Source organism: Chinchilla lanigera, unplaced genomic scaffold, assembly GCF_000276665.1.
Source record: "Chinchilla lanigera isolate Chin_1 unplaced genomic scaffold, ChiLan1.0 scaffold00028, whole genome shotgun sequence".
Taxonomy (NCBI): Eukaryota; Metazoa; Chordata; class Mammalia; order Rodentia; family Chinchillidae; genus Chinchilla; species Chinchilla lanigera.
Window position 1 is genome coordinate 10,181,213 of NW_004955429.1, and position 19,560 is coordinate 10,200,772.

At 37.0% G+C, this 19,560-nt stretch overlaps 1 protein-coding gene across 1 annotated transcript in view; it reads right to left on the bottom strand.

Moving 5' to 3' along the window:
* Mrc1 (mannose receptor, C type 1) overlaps window positions 1-19,560 on the bottom strand; it is a 93,144-nt gene that overhangs the window by 41,815 nt on the left and 31,769 nt on the right. The window contains exons 6-10 of the mRNA XM_005386959.2: window positions 16,203-16,349; window positions 11,521-11,706; window positions 7,678-7,835; window positions 6,327-6,437; window positions 616-731 (exon numbers count right to left, since the gene is read on the bottom strand). Coding sequence (XP_005387016.1) covers window positions 616-731; window positions 6,327-6,437; window positions 7,678-7,835; window positions 11,521-11,706; window positions 16,203-16,349 — 718 coding nt within the window. The remainder of the gene's footprint in view (window positions 1-615; window positions 732-6,326; window positions 6,438-7,677; window positions 7,836-11,520; window positions 11,707-16,202; window positions 16,350-19,560) is intronic.

A 19,560-nucleotide genomic window follows, 5' to 3' on the forward strand; every position in this document is an offset into this window, starting at 1 on the left:
CTCGAGGCTGGTATCCAAAGGGATGAGTGAGGACAGACCTGAGGACCAAGCCCTCAAGCTAACTCCCTCTCCAGAAAGACAGTGCCAGAAGTGAACTGGATCAGGGGATGCCCAGCTGGTGTCCACAACAGAACTGTTTGCTGGCTGGTGGTGAGAAAGCCCCACACCTTGGAAGGTCACAGGTGAGCGGTGCTGTGGGTGGGTGTTGGGAGACACTGGGTTTGAGTCAGTCTTTCCTTCTGAAACCCCAGGTTCGTTCTTCTTGGCCTCTTCATGGTGGAAGACAGACCGTGGGATTTTGAGCTGTAGAATTTATCTGCTATACAATGTTGATGTATATACTGGAAAAAATTAATCTATAAACTACATTCAGTGGATTATTAGTGAACTGTTCTGAATATCACTGTGTAGTACTAAAAGTAGCAAAATATTTTATAATGGTTGCAGTGAAACATTTAAATAAGAATACTAGTTTTGATTTTTCTGCCTTTTGTAAACCATATCTCAGACCACAGCTAATTTGCTCTGAAATTGTGAGGATTCTGATGCTTAGAGTTTTCTGAAAACTTTTCACTATTTCAGACAGTTGAAAATGAAATTGAAATAGTTACATACCTGTCTTCAACAGTTGTTAAATAAGCCTTTTCATTTATGCATGTTTGGTTTGCTTCTGAAAATGTGGACAGTGTGTTTCCAATCAAATAGCAGTAAAAGCCATGTCTTTTCCAGCCCTGTTAATGTCATCAAGCAATAGAGAAATAAGCAAGTTATCATGCATATTTATTAGAAAATATTATTTAATGATCATGACACAAACTGATTAAACAACAGAAAAATCTAAAGGACCAAAATCTGAAGGGTTTGAAATGAACGTTTTATAGATGAACAAAGAAAACAGCAGTATATGGTTCCTCGCATGACAAATTATAAAACCAAGCTGAAGGCAAAGGAAGTCATTCTCTTCAGCTCAGATGCATGTTCCAAGGAGGGCGATTTGTGAAGTGTTGAGTTACTGAAGGGAAGGAAGGAACAGCAAAGATTTCAATTAAGAATAGAGATCCCCAGAAAATAATCTGGGGCGTAGCAAGCCTGACTACCTATTTAAGCCAAGAAAAGCGTAGAAAACATAAAGCTATATTATCTGGCCATAGGAGAACACCCATCACATCTCAGGCAGCATGGTTTGACATGGTTCCACTCCTATACTGTACTTCAAATACTCAGAAAGACTGGATGAAAACCTGACAATAAAATAAAGAAATCCATGCTAGAATTTGAGAGGAACAAGGGGAACTCTCCGGGGATCAAAAATAAGTAGAACACTAAAAGCTGAATGAAAAATGCACAAGCTGTTCTTGCCTGTGTCTTGAGTGTATCAAATCTAGATTAAGGCCCAATAGGGTCGAAGTATATTTGTCCATATAGAATATAATATTTGAGCCAGGTGTGGTGGCACATGCCTATAATACCAGAACTCAGGAGGCTGAGGCAGGAGGCTCACCACAAGTTCAAGGACACCCTGCGCTACATAAGTAAGCTCAAAGCCAGCCTTGACTACATGGCAAGACCCTGTCTCAAAACACCCACAAAATTTTAAATAAATAAATAAGAAGAGGGGGGAAAGGGGGAAGGAGGCGGGAGAGGGAGGAAAGGGAAGAGGGCAGGAGGAGGGAGAGGAGTGGGAGTAGGAAGAGGAAGGGAAGAACAAGAAGGAGGAGAAGGAGAGGAAGAGAAAGAAGAAGACGAAGAAGGAGAAGGAGGAGGAGAAGGAGAAGAAGGCAGCAATATTCGGTCTTTAACCCAACCAGGACAGGGAGTTGAAACCAAGGTCCTTGTATGAAGAGGACACCACTAAGGGCAAAGCTTCCTTGGAAGGAGAACTATAACTTCTAGTCAGAGAACCCAAAGATGATAGAGTTTTGTCATCATCCTGGGGTTCAGTACCAGAAAAAAAAGTTCTGCTTGGAAATAAATGCCATATCTGTGCCACAAGTAAGTGCCACTTCTGACTTTACACTCTGCACACTGTATGAAAATCCATGACCCAAAAATTAGAGTAGTATTTGTTCTACAAAAGGGGAATCTCTTAGGTAGAGAAATATTTCCACAAACCAGGTCAAGGGGATAGCAGTGGAGATGAACACGGGCACTAACTCACAATCAAAAATGACCAACCACATAAGAAAATGTCCCAGTGCAAGGGAGTCTACAACATCATATAATAGCACAATCTGAAAAGAGAGTCTAAAAACGAGCGTGTTTGAGGCAATTTAGTGGCAAAAGATATAGAACCAATAACAAAAGTTCAAAATACTACACACAAAGAACCAGAAGATTTGAACCAATAAAGAGAAGTTCTAGAAGCATATATAGTGATAATGTTTTTTAAAACCCAGTGGTCAGATTACATATAGTAGGGTTTCAAAAAGAATTATTAAATAGGATGACTATAGCACAAAGAGAGATGAAAAAATAAAAAGAGATTAAGGAACATTGAGGTTGAACACTGGGCTAAGTTTCAGAGAAGTGAACAAAATTAACAAGCGAGAATTTTCAAGAACTGAAAGATATGAAGAATTACACTGAGTAACAATGGGAAAAGCCAAAATAATTCCTCATCAGGCTGGGGATTTAGCTCAGTGGCAAAGCGCCTGCCTGGCAAGCGCAAGGTCGTGAGTTCGGTTCCTGGTACCAGAGAAAAACAAAAACAAAAAAACAAAAAAACAAAACAAAACAAAAAAACAACACAAAATAATTCCTCATCTAAATATGTTGTAGTAAGCACACAGAATGCTAAAGACAATGAAATCTTAAAATTAATCATAGAGAAAAGATAGAATATTCCTCTAAAGGAAGGAGAAGAACTGGTATAATAATAAAAACTCCAATGACAAATACAAGGGCCAGGAGAAAATGAACTAACATACAACTTGTTGTCAGAAAAGAGCTGTCAATCTAGATTGCTAACCTGATGCAGTTAAACTATTAATTGGGGTAAAAAGGAACTTAAAACATCTCCAGACAGTTTTCTGCTACTGGCTTTTCAGCGAGAGAATTAAAGGACTGACTCTGGAAAGAAGGAATTTTAAGTCAGGAAGAATGAGAGGTCTAAGAAGTCTAATTTGACTAAAGAAATTGATAAATACCTTCAATCGATAAACCATTTTCTTTTAGTAAATGCAGGTCTAATTGCCTGTGTATACAACAATGATAACTATTTACGGGTGTGGGGGGTTAGAGAATGGAACAAGAATAATATAAATAATTAACAGCATCATGCCAATGTTAATTACTTGGCAATTTAGATAGTCAGATAAACTCTTACCAATCAAGGAAGTTGGACGGATGATACAATAGAACTCTACTATTTTTCCAACTTCTCTTGAGTTTAACATTACTGCAAAACTTAAAGTTTACACTATGTAAATGGAATAATCATGTTCATTTTATTCAGGCAGAAGATATAGATTTAATTTTATCCAGTCAGGAAAATGCGAGATTAATTATTTAAAAATAGAAGTAGAAAGTATAATTTCCAAATCTCTACAGGAGGAAAGGGGAATAAAGATCACTCATCCAACAGAATGCACAAAAAGAAAAAATAGAAAGCAAAGCGGGATAAAATAAAATACAAATAAGATGATGGAAATGAATCTAAATACATCAGAAAACACAACAAACCTAAACTCTTCTGTTCACCAATTAGTTCCTCAAATTAGATTAAAGTAAGAATGATAGATAGATATAGATATGTATATGTATGAAACATTTGTAAATGTTAATTATATGCAAACATTAATATTAAATAAAATCAACCTTAATGCTAAAAAAGCAGTTAGGAATTAAGTAATTACATGAGAATTAAAGGATTCATTCTTCAGGAAGATAAACCAATACAGTCTCCAAAGTATATTAATTAAAAATTGCCAGAATTACAACCCAAATATTTTGTCAAGTAGGCAAAAATATTATAAATGTAGACGATCCAGATAAAGTAGCTAATAAATTCTACCTAATCAATATAGATAGCCCTCTGGGATCCAATGATCAAAGGAAATCCTACTGATTCACCCATGGAATAATCACAGAAACTATGAATGAGACCATAAAGAAAATTTCAACAAATAACCCCAAGGAAATCTTGATATGATCACAATTGTCAAAATCAATCACATCCGTCAAACATTTGGAAAAGAGATAAAATTCTACCACCAAAACCCTTACCACTACCAACTCTCTCTCTTTCTCTCTCTTTTTCGCTTTCTCTCTCTCACTCTCTCTGAAAAAAATGAGTGAAAGTAATTCTAGTGGAAATAAAAATATTTTGGATTGTGGCATAATAAAAATGTCAAGTAAAACTCAGTGACTAATCCATAGTTTCAATTCCATCTTTTCTTTCTGTAAGCATTTTAGCAACACATTTTTTCAATGTCACATCCATTAATCCCTTCTTTCATAACAAGGATTTATATTTGCATCTGCCAGGGACATTCGAACTTTAGTGACTCAGATCACTCTATGTTAATTTATTGGTGTAGAGCAGTCCTGGCAAACCTTTTAGAGCTTGAAATGATATCAAAGTGTCGGCTGCAGCACACGTGCTATAGGTCTGCCACCAGTGTTTTAATGTATCCTAGTCTGGTAGCATGGACTAGAAAGTTGAATCCCAGATCTGTAATGATAACAGGCCTGTGATTCTGAATTTTGAAAAATACGCTACACCACACATGCTCAGACAAAATGTGTGCCCTGTTATCTTGCTTTGCTTCTAAGTAGATTTTTTTCCTGTCTTCCTAGTTCTTGGAGAAAGATAGTGTCTATAGCAGGTACATTTAAATTGGCCAAATTATATAATCTCATTGAGCTCTGAGTTCCTCTTCTTTCTAATTAGGATTATCAATTCTTCTGTACGTTTATGAGAACATGATAATAACTGAATTTGACAATGGTTGCTGTTATTGTTCTTATTAGTATCCTAATGGCTACACTGGATTATTATCAGAGGTTAGTAATATGTGACCATGGAAAAATAGACAAATTAGACTATGTAAAAGGAATATGTTTATTATTTTAGAAAAGAGCAACAATGTACAATCCCTCATTCACGTATATGACAAGGCAAAGAATATGTAAGTGTGCTGGTAGTGAAACATCATGTTCTGGCCCGAGTACAGGGGACATGGGTTCCAGTATCACCTGTTTTTAACTCTTAAGAATATTATGTAGTTTCTCTAGGCTGAAGTTTTCAGAAGCAAAAGTTGGCTAAACAATTTTGACCATCACTAAGCAACTTTACATTGCCAACATTTTCTGATTTTCTTTTCTCGGCTCTACTTTTTCTTTATGGCTTTTTTGGACCGTACCAAATTCTTTTTCACAAATTCATAGCCTCATGGTGTTTGTGATAAAGTGGTGTGACCACAGCCTAACACTCTTGGGAAGACAATTAGTTTCCACTTCACTTTTATTCAAGAGAAGTGAGAAAGGACAAAAGAGGAAGATGAGCAACTCAGCAATCAAACAGGAAAATAATAACCATAAACCTGCAAGATTATTTTTGTAGTTTCTTTACTCTTTTCAAAATTATTTCACAGACAATTTGCTTAATCCTCCAAGAACTGCAAGACACACAAGAAGGTGTTACCAACCGTCACTGGGAAGGCTACAGCACGACAGACTCATAAGACTGCACCAGGTGGAGTCCAGTCTACTGCTTCCTCTTGCACTGATTTACTGAGGAGATTCTCCTCTAGAGGAAAGCTCATTAAAAACACTACAAATGGGAAAATTATCCAGGGATACTTTGCTATCAGCACTTGGTTTATGTACTGGGAATAGTCTTCATGACCCACAGTATCGTAGACGACTAACACCTGGACCCCACCCTTCCCCCACGATCTGCCTTTGTCTCATCACCTCTCCAAGCTCCATTCAGCGTGTCCCTCTACTCCTTTTTCTCTCTTCCCGTTCTCATGACATTCCAAACGAACTACTGACCATGTGTACCTCCCACCTTAGCTGCAGAGAATTCCCGGAGAAAGCTTAGTTAAGGAGAACAGTAACACCAAATAGTAAACCAGGAAGCATTTGCACAGTGGAAGAATGTAGCACTGGGGATTCTGGGAATTTAGCTCAGCGGCACTGAGCTCGCCAGGCAAGCGCTAGGTCGTGAGTTTGATTTCCGGTACCGGAAAAAAACCAAAAAAAAAAAAAAAAACAAAAAACAGAATCTAGCACTGGTAACAACAAGGCACTTTCTCATATTCAGCAAACTGCATCAATGAATATCTGCTGATCTGAAATCATCGTGCACATTCTGTACTCACCTTCCGGCAGCCTGTTTCCTCTTCCACTGTTCCTGGAGCTTGGGTTTGGGATTTCATCTTGCAGATGTAACCAAGTGGATGCTCACAAGCCCTGTCTGCCCAGAACCCATCCTGCAGAAAGCCAAGGGAAAAAGAATTAGCTTTTGTTTGAATTTGATGCCATTTTCTAGTAATTATGACTCAAAGGAGGAAGACTACAATCTAGCTGTCAGTCCTCCAATCAGGGTAACATTTGTAAATTCCAAATTTGGTGCTCCCTTCTCCAAATAATACTTGTTGCTTTTGCTTTATTCTTCTTTTTTAATTTGAGTAAAATATGCATACAATTTACCATTTTAACTATGTACATATACAGTCTTGCACTATGTACATTAAATTGTTGTGAACTATTACTACATAGAGAACTTTTCCCTCATCGTGTAGTGAAATTCTTTACCTATTAAACAACTGGATTCTATTTTTGTTTTTCCAGCCCCTGGGCCACCACATTCTACTCAGTCTCTGAATTTGACTTCTGTAACTACCTAATAGAAGTAAAATCACACAATAAGTATCCTTTACATAATACTTGGTTCTGGGTCTTGAACACGAATGACCCTGCCCACCTCTTAACTCTGTGCATTTTCAGTTCCTTACTAGAACGACACTCTCTGGTTTTTTCTACCTACCCTTAACATCTACTCTTCTTTTTTAGCTTTCAGTCAATCATGATTAAAACAATGACAAAAATAGCTGATATTTACTTTACAGTAAGTTTGGATTGGGAGCTGTGTACAGTATTTGCACTAAGCCATCTAATCCTTTCACCCACATATGAGCTGGGTAAAATTCTTAGCCCCACTTTACAAATGAAAGCAAAAGTCAGGAAGCAAAACCTAGCTTCTTAACCAGCACGTGCACTATTAACAACAGATAATTCAATGATATGCATCCATCGCTACAGTCATATTGGGCATGGATGCAATCAGTTTATGCAACACCTCCAAGTAACCTGAAAAATCAAACACAGTTCTCCAAGTACAGACTCCAAGGTGTGGAACATATCTACCTAAGTCTGTCTTTTCAGAGCAGCCAGGTGAAGGTAAAACCAAACAGGAATGATATGAGTAATAGTTATAGGTTAATTCTTTTCTTCAATCAAATGTTTCTGTCTCCTGTCTTTGAAATGGTCCCCTGGATATTCTGATTCTGCTAGACAGCTGAAAGAGTTTAAAGGAGCTGACTCAAACTCAGTTCTTCGTTTTACATCAATTTACCTCAAGTCAAACCAATCTCGACTAACAGACACCCTACGGTGGACAGAAGGTGACCTCCCGGGTGCCTAGGACCAGACATCAGGGTAGAAGCTCACCTTGCCCTTCATCACCACACAGTCCTCCTGCCGGTTGTTCTCGTGGCTGGGTTCTCCACGCAGCCACTTGGTGAACGTTACGGGGGTCCCATCGCTCCACTCAAAGAACATTTGAATCTTGATGTCATTTAAACCAATCCATAACTCATCACTGGGCTCTGAACAGGAGAAGAAACACAGACGTGGTACATGCGAAGGCTGCTTTCCAAGGTCAGCAGGGCATCCAGAGAGCAAGGCTCCCTTCTTTGTGAACATAGCTCCATTCCCTTGACACCGTAACTGTCACAGAGCTAACCCTCTCCCCCGTGGGTGTGCCGCTGACCTACGTGCGGGAGGCTCACGGCCTCTACATTGTGTGTTGCCAATTTTACGTTGTGCAATGCTTTCTTTTGCATTATAAACATGACTTTGTTTTTTTAACTGCACTATTACAAATTATCTCCTGAGATTTGGAAAAATGAAATTGAGGCAAGTGTACTATCACCAGCTATCTTGTGAGGCTGGTTTATTTTTATGGTTATTACAAATAAGTGTATCATGCCAATCACACCCATATTGTTGGAAGTACAATATCCTGTACATAGAAACCGATTTGACAACTATTAGATCTTATGAGTGCTTTAAATCAACAAATTTAAAATCACTTCAATTTTACTGGCTGTTGCTATCAAGTATATTCCAAATGTTTCCTTTAAAGTTTGATTGCTCTCTTAGGGCTGAAAATGATCTAAACAGTGAAAGAACAATAAACGGAGGGTGATAGATCAGCTTCTGACACTTGACATTTATTTATTAGTCAACAGATACAAATTAATCTGTAACTTTCACCAAAAAATTGTAAAATGCCAGCAAAGTGCAAATAGCAAGATTAAAATCTAAAATGTGATCATTTTGTTTTAAAATTCTATGAAGAACATTATTATTTACAAGCAGTAATAATTCTGACAAATTCTAAATGTCACAACAAAAATGAGACAAAGTACAGTGATGAAAAATCTCAGATCTCAGGACTGGAAAAATAACATTTCCAAATTTAACAATTAAAGAAAATATAATTCAATATCTACTTAATTCACATGACTAGGAAATCTACCATGAAGGTTTGATGTATGATCTTTCAGTGGTAAAATGAGATTCCCTCTAAGGGTCATGAAAATAATATTTGTTAGGAAGTGCAGAGAAACCACACTTACACAGAGTTTTTCTAAGTCATTTAATTTCTTCCTCCTGAAAGTTGTCACTCAACTTTGCTTTTGGAGAAGTCCTGGGCTGGCCTCCTGCCAGTTCCAGCAGATGTTTCCAGTGTCATGAAACGTGAGTGACACTGCCAGGAGGAGTCCCTTCCCTTTCACTTGACTTAGCAGATCGGGATCTTCTGAGCAGCAAATATAGGCTTCAGAGAGCCCTCATGTGCCCCTCAAGGGTTTGGATGGAAAAACAGTGTAAAATAATAAAACATTAAAAGTCTATTCTACATATTGTTCCACTAAACTGTTCTCCCCTTACAGAGTTTGTAATTCCTAAGCACAATCTTGATCCTACAAAAACTACCTAATGAGTGAGTGTCGAGTTCTTACACTGATTTTCACAAATGCGTTCAGGAAGTTGTGTTAGTCGGTAAACACATAGCTTTGCGTACAGTCTCTTTACATACAAGTACTTGCAATATATTTCTGTGATTAATATAAAACCAGCTAAAAGAGGCTTTTGATCTAGAAGCAATAATCTTAATTTTACAACTCTTCTTTACCTCTGTCAAGATTAAGTACTTATAATACTGTAATATAATAAATATTACACTGTAAATATATTACTGGTTTTCATAAATCCTTTTTTACAATGGAAGGTTTTCTGATTCACTTACAGATTTTCAGGCTGAATTTCAGACTACTCTTCAGCATCCAACTCCCCAAGGTAATTATAGCAATAAAATATATGGTTCTCTTAGCGCTGTGTCACATTATAGAAAGCGAGTGAGGTCTGTACTCTAGTATTTTACGTCTCAACTCACATGTTTTCCCACGGACTCCTTTACAAGCTTGACTAGCTATAGCAAGTGTCGTGATTACCCTAAGTAACTGTTATTCAGATACATCCACTATGATCACATTATTGTTTAGTCTGCATTTCCCAGGCTAGGTACACCCAGAATAATGCAAGTGATAGGCTGCAGCAGGCTGTTTTCTCCACGCTGTACTCACTGGGGTGCGCAGCGGAGGGCGGCGTCCCTTGGACACAGGTGCAAAGAGGAGCCGTGTTTGGGGTGACTTTCAAAGTGAAATTTTTCTGCTACTACTCTGCTTTCTTCTCATCGGTGTTAATGCTCCCCCGCCCCGCCCCCATCAATTTTCAGGCCCTCTGTCAGGAAGCTGGCTCCTCCAGGACCGCCATCCATTTCCTCTTGTTTTGCGGGTGGAAATGCAGGACAGCTGCAGCGATTCAGCAGCCGCACCAGGGAAGATGGGAACCGTAATCATTCCATCAGCAAGTAACACAGACAGCCCGTGATCGCTGCGGTGCCCGCCAGCCTGCTCTTCCTCAGGACGCGCATTCCCAATTCATGTCACCCATCTGCTCTTTTCTTTCTGGATAGTAGGCTTTCCAAGTATTTCTTTTTTAAAGTAAATGTTCTCAGTACATAATGACTACATGTATCATGCGGAGTTGGTACATGGACATATGACAAAATTCTTTTCGCTGTGGTTGTTCCCTACCCCTCCCTGCTTCTTCCAGCGCTGTCCCCTTCTCATTTACAAAGGTTCTACCTCCATTTTTTTCCTTCATTTTTTTTTCCATCCCCCTTTCATCTTCTTCCTTCCCCCTCCCTCCATCGTGGTCCCCTTTCCACTTCAGAATGATTTCTCTACTTCCTATTATGTCTCTTTTATTTTGTTCTCTGTATTTTGGGTTTCTCCTATAAAAGAAACCATGTGATATTGAAGCTTTGTGTCGGACTTATTTCACTTAATATTATGGTCTCAAGGTGCAACCGTTTTCCTACAAATGCCTCAAGTTTATTCTTCTTTGTGACAGAATAGTGCTCCACTGTGTTTAAATATCATATTTTGTGTATTCATTCACCTGTTGATAGGCATATAAGCCATATTTCCAAGATTTACCTGTTATAAATTGTGCTTCTACACACATAGGTATGCATGCATTACTGTAGCATCACAAGTTTAACTGTTTTGCTCAAAGGGGCCAAAACCACACCCTGAAGGAAAGATAGGCTCTTTAATAAATGCAAAATTCGATATCCGCATGTAGAAGATTGAGCCAAGTATTTTTAAAATTATATACCTACAGTGTTACTTTTCTATTATATTACTTCAAAAGGCCAACACCTAACCATTACAAACAGAATTTCCATTTCTTTCCCAATTCAACACCCTAGCAGCAGGAGCTGGATTATTAGAGAAAAGAAAGTCCAAAATGGGAGACAGTTGATTTAGAAATGTTTCTTAGGAGATAAAATGTGGACCTTAATTTTTTAAAGATGCACACATACATGCAAGTAATTTAAAAAAACAAACATTTTGGTAAGTTTGGAGGAGATATCTCTGAATCTAGATAATATGCGGAAAAATATTTTACACCTACCCATGAATTGATTACATATTAACAGAAAACTAAGTTGAATTATCTTTTTGTGATGAGGATTTTTAAGTTATTACATAATCTTCACCCTGCAGCCATGAACTGCATTTGTTGTTACATTTAGACTGCTCATTTAATTTTTCATTAAAATGTGTGAGACTTAACATTTGTGATTAAATTTTCCAGAGATAGTTGGGGAGAAGAAGGGACTAGATTCAAGAGTATTTCCGGTTTCGAGTTTTTTACCGTATCCCAGCTGGGAGATGATAAAGTCAAATTCCTCAATGGTGTGAATGCTGGCGAGGTCCCCGCCCTCCTTCCGACATGCAGTCAGGGCATCTCTCTGGATTTTCTTTGCTTCTTTGTGAATCTTGTAACAGTGGCCTGCATAGGACCACCACTGAGTAGGACAGGTACTAGGCACATCAGTTTCTAGAGGGAGAAAAGGTTGAGAAACATTTAAAAAAGAAAATTAGATTAAAATTTTAACTATATTCCACCATTTTATATATAAAGCAGTTCAGAAAGATAAGCAAATAAAAGCAACATTTGCTTCTCCTTTTCAGCATGTATATTCACAAAAGATAGCTGGACATATTGTATCTCATTTGTCTCTAGACTGAAAAAGTAAAAGCACCCATCTTTTACTTTAAAATAAAATCAACAGGAAGTTTCTTGGTAAAAATTTTTATATACAACAAGACGACACTAAATGTGGTAGACTGTTCTAATTTTATCTACACCTTATCCTCAGTAACCCTGTACTAAGCATCTATTTATATGCTTAAAGCCTTAAAGATTTTATACAAATACATCCTCTAAAATATTTAAATGTATTTTTATTCCATGGATGTTAGAGAACCTGTCATTCTTCAGAGGAAGGGTGATACCCATACGGCAGGCATGAGAAAGGTCAGCATTGAAGCAGAGGGTACTGGGGCCACTAGGAAACCTTTGCCATAGGAGGAGCGTGAGCCAAACATCCACACCTTTGCACTGACTCACTGCCATTGACTTATTCTCCAAAGATGACATGTGCTACTGTGACTGGGACAGCAATTTAGATTGAGAAACCTTTCAGACAAAACTGGAATTTGCTGCAAGTTGCATGACCTCAAACAAGATCCAGCACACAAATCAAAAGATCCACATGCATGAAAGATTTTAACTAATAGTAACACTTGTCATATGAACATTAAACTACCTACCCCCACTGTGTTCTTCGTAACTAGGAAAAAACAGAAATAAATGTGCTTGAACATGACAAATACTACCAATTATTATTTAAGCAAATTATTAGTCAAAATCCTCATTATTGCTATAAATAGTTATGGCCAGATTTCATAACCTTGATTATACATTGCAAAAGTTTGATTGTAATGACCTGGGGCAAATGACAGCAAAGATATTTGAGGACATCTTTTTATTCAGCTGTATAATCCCCTGAACCCATCATAGTAGGTACAATATGTGTCAGGAGGGAAAAAATTGAAGTTGTCCCTCAGTTTATTTTTGCTATTTTACAGATACTATTTTAAACAGCAGTCTGACAACCTACCTTGCTTAGAGATGGACTGCATTATACTTAAGCTTAATACTTAATGTTTTCAAGTGTGTTGCTTTAATAAACATTCAGTTAAGGGACCTTGCTTTGTTATTGTTTTGATGATTTGATCTTATTTTCTCTTAAAAGTGAAGACTGAAACTTTTTTGTGTAAGCCTAAGATTCTGTGCACGGTGGTCACTTAAGAAAGGGGCCTGGGGCTGGAAATTTAGCTCAGCGGCACAGCACCCGCCTGGCAAGTGCTAGGTTGGGAGTTCGATTCCTGCTACTGAAAAAAAAAGAACCAAAGAAAAAGAAAGAAAAGAAAAGAAAGGGGCCTATCACAGTGCTACAATGCTACCCCATTATAATAGAAAAATGGATGTTTTAAAAATCTATTCCCTCGGAGCAGATTTAGATTCTGTAAACTTTCAGCGGCACTGGGGAAAAAGTGTTAGCAGAGCTCTGGAGCCCTCTGGTGGGTTATATTATTCTTGCTGTGGAAGATACTGAAAATAATGTCAGCCTGAGGGCACCAAATGCACAGCAGATGACCTTGAAAAATACTTCAGAACCTGGAAGCAGCCAACTAAAGTGAAATTAAGGGAAGTTCCCTGGAGAAGCCACAAAATATCACTTCTTCCCCATGAGCAGCATTGTCCATAATGCGAGCCACACACATAATTTTGCACATGCTAGTCGTAATTCAGAAAGTGTAGAGATAGAATAATTAATCCATAAAGTCTAGACACATGCAAAAACTAATGTCAAGTTAAGGTTAGAAAGTTAAACAAGGGAGGAATAGCGGGCCAGTAAGAAGTTACCCACTGTTTGATGATTTGAATGAGATTATGCAGAGAAAAAACTTACTGATATTTTACAGATGAGAAACCTAAAACCAGTGGGCTAAACAATAAGGTCATGAGACAGAATTAATCCTCCTGGAAGATTAAAATGTCAGGGTAAAAGCTGGCAGCAAAATTCAGCCTTTCCAGGATGTGGAACTGAGACACCTGGAGAATAACAACTTTCTGAAGAAAAAAAGTACATTTCCAGGAATCAAGAAAGAGCTACCAGAAAATCAGGAAGTACAGAGAAAATGGCAAAACTGAGCACAACACAGAAAAAAGAAAGGAGTGGTCTGAAACACTAACCCCAGCACCACAAGGCAAGCCCTGGAGCGGTCAACAGCTCTGGGGAGAAACAAAGGACCAGGCCGGCAGGACTAGCCCCAAGAAAGGTCCACAGCTATCGTGAACTGCAAAAATAGCATGGAGTTGTTTTACTCCGAAAGTAATTCTTTCTTCATGACAGTCAGTGCTGGAGAAAAATCCAGGGCAGTGCCCTCCATAGTTGAGAATGTTTAATCGAAGCAATTTTGGGAAGGGGTCAAGACTGAGCTGCAGAACAACTACACTTTAGGGTTCCAGGGGTCACCTTACCACAGCAACTAAATGGGAGGAAGTCACAAGTAACAGTCACACAGCAGGTGCAGGATAGACCTATCTGAGTAGTTGCTCAGATTACCAGATATAGGTATGTAAGATTGATCAAACAATATAAATACTAACTGTTCCTTTCAATGAACTAATAGAAACTAGTATATATGTCTTAGCTATTGTGTGTGTATATATATATGTGTATATATATATATTAGTATATATGTCTTAGCTATTGTGTATATATATGTATTGCATATATATATATACACATATACATATATATATATATGGCTCTCCACGGTGAATGTAATCATTATGTACTTCACACATATACTAATAAAAATAACAAATAATTTTTTTAAGAAAAACTCTTCTTCCCATATTAGTGAAACTATAAAACATTTGTCTTCTTCTCCAAAACAGCAATTACAAGTCTTTGAAAGAGAATTGTATAAACCAGTGAGAGCAAACCAAACTGCAACCCAAAACCCATTTATTTATTGCAAAGCACCAACACTACCCAAGCACCACCAATTAAACCCAAGTACTGTGGCTTTAGTTTAGAAAAAATAACTTATATATTAACATCTTTTGTCCTAAGAGAAAAACAATGTGTGTGCCATAGGTTCACCAGCACCTGTATAAACCCTTCCAAGAAAGAAAAATTATACTACTCTTCCTACAGGAGGAATAGAGGAAATGAAATACAAAAATAGTTGAGCCTCCTTGAGGCTTATACCCAATCATTCCCAAGAGTCTATAAAGTACAAGCAAGCCCACGAACTCTCATACATTCCATTAGAGATCTCAGCCATACCTGTATCTATTAAAATTGTACACATAACTCTCTGATCCAGCAAATCCTCTTCCAGGATTTATGGCATGCATAAAATGACATATATATAAAGTATTTACTTCAGAACTGTTTATAATGATCAAAAATTGGAAGTAAACTAAAAGCCCATTGAGAACCAATCAAATATACACAATATTTTATAATATATATTTATATATATATGTAGATAAAATCTTCCATGCAATGGCTATTAGCCAGCCATAAAAATGAATGCAGAAGCTACTTATATAACTTGTAGAGTGATGAACAAAATTGTTATTAAGGGAAAAATTAAGTATAATCATTGTATGGATAATGCACTGCTATTTGTATAAAACAGATGAAAATAATTATAAACACATCTGCTCACATATTCCTAGAATAACTATATAGGCATATACACACTCAGAAACTAAGTCTCCAAGAAGGAGAGGTAGGTGGAGGTAAGAAGTAGGAGAAAAGTGTTATCTTCAGTTAGTATTTTTTCAATTTCTCTCAGCATCATTCATACTTAAAAGAAATGAATTTTATTCTAAAAGTCAAGAAGAGTGCTCTACTTCAGGTTTTCTAACCAAAAAAGTAAGTAAAACCTATGTAAAACACTCAAAATCCATCCAAAAACAGCTAGTTAGTGGTGAAGAAATGAAGTTTGTTTTTATCAGTTTGAGAAAACTGATTTGTTTTTGCCTCAGTGGTTTAATATTCTGTACAACTATAACAGAGCATTACTGAATTTTCCTGGAGCCTAACCTATATAAGTAATATTGTGTTACTTCTTTGGGGGTGTTTTTCCATTCTGTGGCAGCTCCTGGGTAAGAATATACAGTAAATAGCACTAGAATCCTGATTGATCCATAAAGATAATAAAAATAACCCTTCCATGGGAAGAAAAAATTCTTACTATGTCAAAGCTTTCTACAATGCCAGAACACTGTTGCATACTCAGAAAAATTAGAAACCAATAGTAATAACCAACAAAAAACCATGTAAGCATATCATTACATTTATAAAACCTCTAGAGTCATTTCATGCAAATTATAATTAATCTCTAATTTTATTTATCCTTAACTTCTACCATTTTGTGTACTTCAGAACAAAGATCACTTACCTGAGGGAATTATAAAAGAATTCAAAGTATTGTTGCCCTTTTTACAAATATATCCCAGTTTCTGAACACATTCCAGGTTTTCCCATTTAGCATTTTTTCCAGGATTTAGGGACACGCAGCTTTTTCCAGGTTCCACTGATGGACTTCCTTCGAGAAAACGAGAAAGTGAAAGTGGGCTGTGACAGGGATTCCAAGCAGACAGCTCTCCCCAGCCCCGAGTTTTCATCCTTGAGATTTAATGGGTCCCCAGTCTGTCTTCTGCTACACATTCACAAATAAATATTTACTGACTGCAGAGCAAAAGACACGATGGGTATCTATTTGTTTCCTTGTTGGTGGATCATTCCAATGCCTGAAATGTTGATTAGAAAAGTATATTTGGGGCTGGGGATTTAGCTCAGCGGCAAAGCGCCTGCCTGGCAAGCGCAAGGTCGTGAGTTCGGTTCCCGGTACTGGAGAAAAACCAAAAAGACCAAAAAAAAAGAAAAGTATATTTGTTTGAACTGTTTTTCCCATCATCCAGAAATGAATAGAAATCTAAAATTTTAAACAGTTGTCACATTGGATTACATTATGTATCATAGACAGATACTTAACAAGAAGAATATATGGTGCTCCAAACTCCCCGTATTAAACATTGTTGATACATGAAAAAAGAAAACCTAAGTCAAACTAATGGTGAGAACCAGGCTAGGGAATCTCTGGGCATAGGGAAACCTCCAATCAGACAGAAGAAACAGGAAATAAAAGGGATGGCAGGGGCAATGGTAGCAGAAGGGAGATCTGGAATTGCAGTGTACCATCTTCAACCCACTTAAGAATACTCTTAGGAGCTAATGTTTTATTCATTTCTTAATGGAAACTGATTAAAGAAGCAGAATCAACGTTGCTAATGCATTGGACGTGTGCGTGGACACCTACATTTTTCATGCTCTTTGCTACTCTGGTACATGATTATAAAACCCAGTGCTCAAAAAACAGCTAGGGCTGGGGCTATAGCTCGGCGGCATAAGCGCCTGCCTGGCAAGTGCAAGGTCCTGAGTTCGATTTCTGGTACCAAAAACCAAAACAAACAAACAAACAAAAAACCAGCTACATTTCACACCTGATCCTGGGGCAAGTAAGCTACACTCTTCTAGTATTGCTGCTTTGTGACCTCTGATTGTTAGTTATAAGTCCAATGACAGTTTTAAAATGTGTTGATCAATGTTGTGACCAAAAAAACAGAACAGATAAGGTGTCAGTGCTAGAAAAACTTCCAGAAAAATCATAATACTTTTTATAGCCAATCATTGTTAATATATTCATTAGTAAGCCATGTTCTACATTTATTAATACAATAACGCTATCAACTTTCAGATATCTATTCATGCTCTTTCATCATTTATGTAAAATATCCTCACAAAATGTAAATGTGTTCTAGTAGATACATTACTTGCAAAGCCTCAATTGAGATGCTTGACTGAACAATTTACATAAAAATAATTTATGATATTCTACAAAGTTTCTAACTTTAGTTTTAAAAATCATACTTTCAGAAGGTGATTTAACCTTGCACCTACTTCTCAGAAACCTGGTTTAACAAGAAAAACTTTGTATTCCTTTTCTCATTAATATTCCACTTTCATATTCTCACCTGCACCAGCGTTAGTTCCCAAATTCTCTCACTGAACTCTTAGATTGCAAAAGGTTAAATATTATCTTTGCTCTCAAAGTGAATAATGAAGAAAATGAACGGCTTAATATTGTACAACAGCTTAGCTACTAAAAGAATAAACTCTAGTCTCCTAACAGATTATTATGATTAAGCTCAAAAGGTATTCTTCAGCTTAAAAGAGTGGATGAGTAGGAACACAATAAATATTCACTCACAAAAATGAACATGTTGTATTTCCTTACTGTAATATTTATTTCCCATAAATAAAGCTATCATTTCAATATTCATGGAGCAGGCTGGTAGAGTGGTTATGTGTGTGAGTAAATGCTTAGCATGCCAAAAAAATAATAATAATTCAAACAGCCCTATAGCCATAATGCATTGAAAGTAGAATTTCTAGTAAAATCTAATCAATTTAAGCCAAAATGTAACCCCTGAAAATTTCCTCTCACGGTTTTCTGTCTGTTTGGAGTACTATTTTATCAAAGTTTTTCTTTTCTCAATACAGTTCAATATAGAAAGTACAAAGTTTAATTTTTAAGCCAATTGCAAAAAACACTCACTGGCTTTCAAAAATAAATCTAGGCATATCAAAGACTACCGTATCTGAATTGTTTTCAGCAGAATTGATAAAGGTGGAACCAATCGGTTTCTTTTCTCCTATCTTATACCGATGGCAGATGTCACTAACCAATCATTGTACTCTTTTCTAATAAACCAGATTGCCACTGAAATGGGGTTAAAGGGTTGGAATCATAATCAAGGGCCTTGAGTAGCTACTAATAGCAGTGGATATTAATTAGTGTATAAGATTAAAAACGTTTCAGCATTGGTCTTTCATTTCCCCTGAATAGCTAGTTTCAGCATTTTCTGCCCTCCAGGAGATTAGAAAGCTATCGTACTTATAGCCATGCCTTGACTTTGTTTTTCTACAAACTACAAATTGCCGACAAGTGCTAATAAACTTCTTATGCTAGTATGCAATACTATAACCTATGACTGAGATGGTGTTTTTAATTCAACTCTAGGTTAAAAACAGGAGAAAATGGTGTGAATGCAGACTTAAGGTCTTTGTAACAGCGACAGCAAATTGCAAATATTCATAACTCCAAATAATCAGAAATTTGCCAACCCAGAGAAATTTTGGTTGACTTAAGTTCATATTGTGTACCTGTGAGTATAAATATATATGTAAAATCTTTGACTATTATATGTAGCATATATGTTACAGATCATGAATATATTTTATGCATATGCACTTTGAACTGGAATTTCAAGAAATTCAAAAAGTTAGGGCAAAAGGTTCAAAGGTGAGTCATGCAGAGAGAATGGAAGCATCTTGTCAGTCTTTACAGGTAGCTGTTGGGTGCTTCTTCCAAGGATTATGACAAGGTTGATGTAAAACCAAAAGCACAGTAATTATTAAATAATTATTAAATATATTTAATAAACATGTTTAAGAGTAGCTACAAAATTTGCTTTTGAATATAACACCTTTACAAATCACGAATACTTTAAACAGACTTGTGTTGATTTGTGCAATAACCCCGGAAAACAAGTCCTTAACCCAGGAATCTGGCACTATCCAACCTTACTGTAGAATCTTCAAGTCCACCTGGCAGATTTCAAAGCAAGGTACAAAAGGGAGTACATTGGACAAAGTCTCTGGTTCTTGTCTTTGAGATCTGCATTTTAGATGTT